Source organism: Nicotiana attenuata, unplaced genomic scaffold (genome assembly GCF_001879085.1).
Source record: "Nicotiana attenuata strain UT unplaced genomic scaffold, NIATTr2, whole genome shotgun sequence".
Classification (NCBI taxonomy): Eukaryota; Viridiplantae; Streptophyta; class Magnoliopsida; order Solanales; family Solanaceae; genus Nicotiana; species Nicotiana attenuata.
In genome coordinates, this window is record NW_017671522.1 from 258,628 (window position 1) to 267,948 (window position 9,321).

Sequence of the window (9,321 nt, forward strand, 5' to 3'; positions counted from 1 at the left end):
TGGAGGTGTACAAGTTGAGCATGAGTTGCGATGGTCATCATTACACTTCCCCTGCATGATTGAATCTGAGAAACATAATGAATGTTTGAGTGTTTGACTATTCCTCCAAAAAATGCTTACTTTTTCATTTTCTATAAATATAGTGTACGAGCTGGTTTGCGCGCACAAATTATCACAATCAATTGCCGCCTTTCATTAATTGGCAGACTAAATTTATAGTTCCTCAAAGTTAAATGCAGTAGTCTCTAATACAAGCTACTGTTCTTAGCTACAAGGTCTGCATGCAAGTTTTACTTATGTAAGTCATTATGCCAGGTAATGTGCCTTCAAGAATTAAAGAAGATAGAGATAGTGATTCACCAAAAGAAAGCGACAGTCAACATTACAAGGAAAGCCAACTAATTAGTATGGAAGTGTAATCTTAAATCATTTATACTTCCATCAACTTTCTTCTTCCACCAATTAAAACATGAAATGCATGTCAACTAATATCTACCACATTGACTAAAGATATCACAGGTCATTTGTTGGTCATTGAATCCATGAACGCCTTTTGCCGCACACAAGCATTCATAAGATCCGTCATTTTCTAGTTCCTTCCTTGAAAAAGACCCACCATGAGTGCTCTACAGACCAACAGCTTCCAGCTTTAGTATTTATGTGAAGAGAGGCTGTCTAACACAAAACTCAACTACCACGTTTGAAGTGTTCTTTTATGAATTTTTCGGCATAAGAAGGGTACTTATCTCGAATGTACTGTCTTAAACACTTCTGGTAGGAAAAGTCTATCCATCCACCATCAGTTCTTACGACAAAGAGACACCTAGAACGTCTGAACTGGGGATGCCGATCGACCTACAACATAGAGAGGCTATTAGTCAACTCAAAAAAGCAGATATTTTCATAACCAGTATCAAAATTACTGCCTCTTTACATGATGCCACTTATATTAAAGACCTGACTGCTACATTAGCAAAACCAACTGTATAGAAGAATTACTCAATGATCGAATGTAGTTTGAGATTACAAATCTATGCACAGGAATGAACGAGAAGAATAATGCAGTTTGCACACAATGACTAAATGCTAATGCACCAAACTAAACCAAAAGTCAGTTCAATCTCTACTAACAGATCAAGCAACCACAGTATCTTCTAACTATGCAACCAACCATAATGGAGTCGAGGCCACATCCAATTTTATCCTCACAATGGGGATGGTAAGCAAGAAGCTTGTCTACCACTATTTTCTCATCTTCTGCTGTCAGACGTTCTCCATCCATATACCTGGGAATGAGGAAAAGCCCGAACATTAGGGTAAAATTCAACAGACAAGCAAGAGAGATAATTAGTAAGTAGAAGAATAAGCATCAAGATACAAAAGACAGTAAATAAAAGTATAAAAGGACAAAATAAAAAGAATCTGCACATACATAGCTATATAGTAAATTCATAACCTTTTAAACATAGCAACTTTTTTTTTCTCGATAAGGATGTTAAACATAGCAACTTCAACTGAAAATTAACAGGCAATACCACCCCATTTCATAACATTACTGTTTTTTACTTGAAGAGAAGATCATTTCTTTGTTGAGAAAGAAGAGGAGATCGTTTTCTATTTTCAACTTCACACTAGCCAAATTAGATGAAAAACAACATAACAGAAATACATTAAGCCATATAGGATAACAAATTACAGCAACAGCTATGCTTCAGTCTCAACTAGTTGGTCTAGAGGACAATAAATTTAAACAAGGTATTAATATATAAAGATCCGATTTACTTTTTTAAAAAGCAATCAAATCTTGCGCCTTCAACTGAAAGCTAATTGAAGTTTATAATAGTGGCAATGCATTTTCTAAGCAATTCATCAATGAGAAGGAAGATGGATTTTCATTCATAGCAAGCTAGACCCTGAAACACTATGCAACGCCAAATATGGTATCCTTGTGCACTTTCTGAAGTAGTAAGAACTAAGAACTAAAGAAGAATAAAAACTAGTAATTACCTAAGATCTTTTACTAGAAATTAATTTCTTGAAATTCTTTTCTTCGCCTAAAGTCCCATTGAAAACCTTACTTCCTGACTTTCGATTGCTACCAATATAACCAGAATAGAGCAGAAACTGTCAAACTATTGCAGAGAGGGTGATGCAGCACATAACGAAAACATACAGAGAAGCCTAAAGAAAGTTCTTTTGCTCATACCTTTTGCAAGTGTAGGACTTCCACCTCACTTCAGTTTTATTATATCTTTTGCAATAATTTCGGGTTCATTAGGTACTTATGGTAATCTCCAGGCTCATTGTGGCAGGCACAAAATCCTGGAATGTTGCTGAACTTTTATTTTTGGTTGAGTAACGTTATCATTCAGATTACTGAAATGTTCTCTAGCACCTACGGGCAGCCCTGTGCACTAAGCTACCGCTATGAGCGGGGTCCGCGGAAAGGCCGGACCATAAGGTTCTAGCACCTAAGGAATCTTATTCTTTATGCGCTGTTACTTTTTCATAGGATGCAGCACAAAGTCTAAGAGTTCGCTCATAAAAACATGTTGACTCCTTCTGCTCAGTGCATACTTCAAATTACACCACTAACACTCAAGGCAACATAGTTATTACCTCAGCCATAATGCGCTATGCTGATAGTAACATTATTTATCAATGACTTCTTACAATAATTTCAGAATTCGTAAGAGTTCTAATTGTTTGGTGATCTTCTCGGAGGCACAATTCCTCTGGCATGGTTGTAAAAAATTATTGTTTACCGAATATAGTCAGGAAAGAAAGGTTCCTTCACATGGTTCATGAATCTTGAAGTTAACAAGAAAGTGCAGATCTAATGAACTTTTCTCTCAAAACATAAAACGAGCTCATCACTAGAAATCCTATTGCCAAATCGAAATCCATTTCTTTGCTCTTCCGCCAGTTTTATCTCCCAGAACTGATCCATGATGATCTAGGAACTATAGCAATCCAAATGTCTTTGCATGCCACAGGGAAAATCTAAATAAACCTGCATTCATTTCCTTGTGAATAATAGGTTTCCCTGTGGAAAAGATGAAAGAGTACTTTAACTTGATCAGATACCTCATGCTCACAAAGGCAGAACATTGATGTATTATTGCTAAAGGAGCCCGACACCTAAATCGGAGAGAACAACTACTCGAAATTGGATAGTAACTCGCAGACGCAGTGAAGATGTAACCATAAGGAAATCTCAAGGAAGAAAAGCACATCAATGTGATGATAGGGAAAGTCATAGAAGGCATTAAAGATAATTGTAGAAAGGCCTTCCCCAAACAAACTGACTCTTGGCAGTTTACGTTAAAGTTAATACTTCAGTGTCTGTATCTTCAGAAAAGGAAAAAAAGCTTTTGCATTTTGAAAAAGAAACACTTTTAAAAAGGATTTTCCCTCTTCTCCACCAATGATCTATACCTAAGATGTACAGCTAGAACTGTACTCTAGAAAGCTATTCAGGCAGTAAACGTGCTTTGACTCTGAACTTTGCTTTCAAAGAAAAAAGCACTGAGAAATAGTTATCATTCTCATCTATCAAAAAAGGGAATATCATTGATCACTTGAAGAGACTTAGGCATAAACGGCATCCTTCGTGTAGACTGGTGGAATACACAATCAGCTGAGTTCATGTTATTAGAAGAAGAGGGTCCAAACAAACTACCAGATCAACACTAGTCAACACCCAAGGAACTCTCCCATGATCACTACCCAGCAAGCATGATAACCCTGCCTTCACAGCATTATGAGTCGCACTGAGTCATTTGGCGTGGTTTGGGGGGGGGGGGGGGGGGGGGTTGTTATTTGCAAGGCCTCGTGGTCAACAGCAACAAACCACTATCATTGTCCACCATAATCAACCGTTCATAATGATCGATTAGAAACACCGGCATTTATGTTGCTTCCGAATATATAAACAACCCCAACACATTCAATAGAAAAAGAACCCAATAACAACACTTCATCAACAGAAAAAAAAAACCCAATAACGGTAACAAAGAAGGGTGGGAGAATATCAGAAACACAAATAATGTTTCGACTTTCGAGAAAGCTAGTCCTCATTATTATCTGTTCTTTTCCAGTTTTCACTTGTGTTTTATTCTGTGAGAACACTACTGATTTGAGCGTTTCAATTTGACAACCAGGATACCCCAAGGCTTTGGTCTAGTGGTGAGAATGCAACACATGATGTGTGTTGAAAACCCAACCGCAGATAAGTGGAGAAATACACCGAGTTTCAAACCTTGCGGTATTAGTCCTTAGGGTTTTCTCGTTATTGGAAAGAAAAAGAAGAGAAGAGTTGACTCCCAGGATCCCTGGGATTCTCAAGTCAAATATCTCTTTTCTCTTTTGTCTCTACTCCATGAGAAACATTTTTTTATGAAGTTGGCTTCTTCCAACTTGAGATATTCACACCGAAGCCAGCACCGAAGACCAACACAAGAAAGGATCGACGTTCAGACAACTTCACAAAGATCTCTCAAGTCGGAGATTCAAATATAATTCAATGATCAACAGATCTTATTTCAAAATTCTGATTTAATATTATTGCATTCAGACAACTTCACCAAAATCTCTCGGGTTGATTAAGAGCCAATCCAGTCATCAACAATCTTATTGTTCAATCTAACTCAGTATTATATTAATTGAAAATGTCATAAAAATACGATAACCAGATAGAGAAAAGATAGTTTGACAGAAAATATTTGGAATCAGAGAGAAAGAGAGATAATAAAGATAAAAGAAACAGATGTTGTAGACAAAGAAAAAACTTTTAAGGCTGGCTAGCATTGTTCTTGTTATGTGAATACATTACATAGTGACACAGAGGAGAGGAAAGGGAAAGAAAAGGGATAATCTAATCCCGCCTAGACCCAAAACAACCCAATTGTAGGGTTGCATAATGAATTGACGTTCGGGTTACTTATAAGTTCTCACAGCACTCTTCTAATGTATAACTACATCAGTTTTGATTATTCTTAACAGCATGAAAATTTACTTTATAAATGACGAGAATTGCACCAAAACAAGCATGATCTGAATTGGAGAGTTCACGTCAAAAAGGTACAAGGCCTTTAGGCCAATTGTGTTCTTGCTTTGTGGCCATAATTCTTATTTACCACTTTTTTAACAACAGTTTTAAGATAAAACTGTTGGCCTAACTAATGACTCACATTTAGTTATCAACCACAGAAACCTTGGATATCCTCATAGTAATGATTGATCAATATTGTACACAAATCATGTTTAAGCTAGTATCAAGTAAAAAAATTACATTAATTTACTTATTTGAAATAAAAGGAACTATATTGTAAGGAGTTACTTTAAACACCAATAATAGTTGACACAGGACACATGCGCCAAAAAAACAAAAATCAAGTATGCCTGTTTAAGTCAATTTTTAGCGTAATATTTTTTGCAATCATATTCATGTCTAATTCTCAATTGTGTTAAGTATTGATGTTAGGAGTTCCACAAATTGTTGATGTCTTGATAATGGTTAATTTGTTTCAAACAAATTTTATTCAAATAAAACTAGTTAATGAACTTCTCCCAAATAAAACTACACAATGCATCTTACGTTAGTCTCATTACTATATTTCTATCATTTCAACTCTCTACGTCAAATTATTTAGAAAAGCTAAACGCTACCTAAATCCCGAGATACTTGTCCTGCTTTCTAATTCATTCTAAAAGTTGTTTCTGTTTCTTGAGATGTAAACTTGTTTTTCTTATACTACCATATAGTCCCTTTAAATATAGCATTGACAGAGTGGCATTATACCTGCAGTTAAAGGTTTAAAACTATCATAGAGTTTGACTTTTTCCTTCATTTACACATCATTCTCATACAAAAAAAAAGTTCAAATCATTCATAATCTCTAGCTGCAGAAAGTGGTAGTAAGTAGTAGATTATCATTGACTTACTACTGTTTGGAGGATACAGAAGCAGACCTACACGATCAGCTTTCCAATTCAATAGGCAAAGAATTATAGGTCATTTTCTAAGATTTTCTGGATCTTTGGTGCTAAAGGATCTTAGTGGTTAGCCTAAGCTCAGGCTCCTCAAGGTGGAATTCACAGTCTTTACTTTGCTTCTTATCATTCTCCGACTATTGAAGTCCACACGCCACTCTTCTCAGGGGCGTACGCAGGATTTCTCGTAAGCGGTGTCAATATTTAAAGAAATAGATGAAAAATCCAATATAATGATATCATATACTAAAAAAATACAGTTCAAATCATATTAATAAAGTACATTACTATAACTCTCCTCAGTGAGTGTTTATTTACTCTTTTGGAATGGACTTATAATATTCCAATTGAAAATAGTACTTTTTGTAGGAAAGAACCAAACATAATCACTAAAAGACTATTCATTTGTTTTTTATATCAATTTCGTCGCCAAGAAAAGAAAAAAAAAAGGATAGCAAGATAACTTACAATAGAAATAGTTGCAAGCAACACACAAAATCCCCAAAATTGCAAATTGCAGTGATTTTTTTTTGTTGGGGTCTTAAATTTGATGAAATAATTACATTCCAAAAGACATTGAAATCAATAATTCTTTGCTTTTGTTTGACGCTTAGACCCTAGACCCAATAGCCAACAATGCTCAAACCTTAAAAAACAAAACAGATGTAACCACTTGGTTCGAACCCGCAACGTCTCACTAGTATTCATTTTAGGCAATTTACCGTCTGAGCTGAGTATTCGTGTGAGAAGTTTCAATTTATTAACTAGTTATGTCGTTTTTGCTACTAATCAAATACTCTATATTTAGCAAAATTTTCCGACGAATCGGTGTCAGATGACACCGCTTAAGCTAAGGTGGCTCCGCCCCTGACTCTTCCTATTCGCAGAAGCAGCTGCAGTTTTGCTTTCATTGCTGAAACAAGTTCTTTTAAGCACAAAGACTAATGCTTTCCTTATTTCTAGAGCCATAGGATATATTATTAGAACAATAGCGTTCATAAAAAGCTGTCATTGTGTTACCCTCTTGTAGGAGAGTGATTGCTTAGTGTTTTGCTAATGTTCAATTTCTCTTGGTCCAAAAGTACTAAAGGTAAATGAATTAGCATCCATATCAAATTAAAAGTAATGCATTTGCACAAATAAAAAGCAAGCATTAAGCCACAATCAACACACCAGAAGCTCAAACGAGTAGCTGTGAAATAAATGCATTGGTAACCTGCATGAATATATTAATCGACTTATAGTGAAGAACAAATGTTAAAACAATGATTGAGAAGTAAAATAAAACAATTAAAATATGGAATAGTTTACTGAATTTGAATTCTTCAACGGGGAGCTAGTTGTATAAAATTAAATTGAGACCACGAGAGTAAATTAAAGAAGAAGATAGCATACCTATCGGAGTGGATAATTTCTTTGGCGAGGAAAATAACGGGCTCAATTTCTTTGAGTATCTGAGTTTCTCGTTCTTTCCATTTTCTATAGTCCGGGTCGGGCCACCTCGGGTACTTGGGCGGGTCCTTGGTCCTTAGCACGGTGGTAGTATTTTCCTCATTGGATGCAGCGTCATCGTAGGGCTGAGCCGATTCGGAAGCAGCTGAAAAAAGCCTTGGAGCAAGTAATACGAAGCTAGGACTCTGGAGACGTTGATTGCAGAAGCGGAGCCGGAGAAGAGGGAACCCTCTGAGGAGCAGCGGAGCAGCCATTGTTAGCGTTTCTGTGAGTGATCAGTAGTTTTGACTATGACCCAAAAGTAGAGGAAAAAACCAACATAGTCCCTTAAGTATGGGTATTGAAGAATTTTGGTCCTTTACAAATATCCTACTGAACATAGACATTCTTTATATTTGCAAAAGTGGACAGTTTAGGCCAAAGATTTAAAAGACTTCCTATAGCTAAGGAGAAAGTAGCAACTTCTATAATTGAGAGACGAAGCATTAAATTATTATGTTATTTCTTTTTGTTTATTCTTTGTGTGTGAGTGTGCTAGTTTAATATCCACACTATTTCTCAATACTGACTGAGCATATCTAGCATGTTAGTGACCATATCATATGTGAAATAAGACTTATTCTAGAAAAATATGCTTGTAATTAATAGCAGGTTTATATACATAGTATGTTATGATTGAGTATGATAAATGAGGAAGAAGGTGTAGCGATGAGCATGAAGTTTTGGCTGGCTTCAATATGCTTTCTAATTCTTTGAGCATTACTTTAATCATTCTGATTCTTATTATTCTATACAAGTAGTCTGCCGGTCCTTGGTTTGGTCTTGATGATGCACTATAATGCCTCAATTCTAGGGGCAGGAAGGAACTGAGCGCACCAGCGAATAAAGACAACCTAAAACAAAAAATGGAAGTCTAAGCCTTTACAGCTGAAACTGACATAAAAAATACTTCACATGTATTCTCCGCCGGAGTTCAGACCTTAATGTTTGGCCATAATACTATATTTTTAGTACATTACTCGCCTTACATGTTATCAGTTTAATGGTTAATTGTGCTACATTTAAGCTAAATTATGTTGTTTTATGTGTAGGAGCATCGAAAGACAAAGACGAGTAGAAGGCCGCACGAAAAAAGAAAAAAATACAAGAAAAGAGCACAAAAGCACGAAGTGCCCAAACCTGGCGCCAGGCCAAGAGTCGCCAGCTCTATAGCATGCTGCTCCTCGCTATAGACCTCGCGCCACCTGGCTTAAGGCGAGCTCAACCTGGCATTACACCAGGCATCACCTGGCTTATGGCGCGCTACAGACCAGGCTTCGCCTGGTTTATAGCCTGGTCCCCCTGTATGCGAACAAATTATTTCTACTAAAATTTTGAACTTGGAGACTTCTATCCTAGCCTATAAATACTCCCTAAACATGTCTAAGAGGGTGATTGGATATTTTTTATAGGGGAAATTTGACCTAAGGGGGCAAGGACACGCTAGGAGTAAGGCCGATAATTCTTATAAGAGTTTTTCTTTTCTTCTTCCAATTTTTCATTATTGGTTACAAATTTGTGTATTGTATTTTTAAATACTATTATGAATAGCTAATTTATTTCCTAGGATTTTGATAGAACCTTTTGTCAGATAAATTCTTATTTTGTTTTTATCTAATTGAGCAGTTATTTCTCTATTTGTTCAACTACGTCCTTATTATTGTTGATTGAATGATCATCAATTGTGTCACGACCCGGATTTTCCACCCTCGGGAGTCGTGATGGCGCCTACTCGTAGAAGCTAGGCAAGCCACAGTCTTAGAAATCATTAACTCTTTTTGTTTTTAATTCCCTTTTTAACCAATTAAATTTACCGGAAATAAACAAATAAAATAC

General features: G+C 36.1%; 1 protein-coding gene across 1 annotated transcript; it reads right to left on the reverse strand.

Annotated features, from left to right (window-relative positions):
• Window positions 1-308: 308 nt before the first annotated feature.
• LOC109208779 (protein DCL, chloroplastic) lies at window positions 309-7,756 on the reverse strand. The gene is made up of 3 exons (XM_019371931.1): window positions 7,390-7,756; window positions 1,172-1,286; window positions 309-855 (listed from the first exon to the last, which is right to left on the reverse strand). The coding sequence occupies exons 1-3, from the start codon at window positions 7,698-7,700 to the stop codon at window positions 688-690; spliced, it is 594 nt and encodes a 197-aa protein (XP_019227476.1). The 5' UTR covers window positions 7,701-7,756; the 3' UTR covers window positions 309-687.
• Between the last annotated feature and the right edge of the window lie 1,565 nt (window positions 7,757-9,321).

Coding starts and splice junctions, on each gene's coding strand:
- LOC109208779 (XM_019371931.1), bottom strand. CDS start 7,700: ATGGCTGCTCCGCTGCTCCTCAGAGGGTTCCCTCTTCTCCGGCTCCGC. Junction 1,287..7,389: donor GAAATTATCCACTCCGATAG/GTATGCTATCTT, acceptor CCTCATTCCCAG/GTATATGGATGGAGAACGTC. Junction 856..1,171: donor GTGGCCTCGACTCCATTATG/GTTGGTTGCATA, acceptor TCTATGTTGTAG/GTCGATCGGCATCCCCAGTT.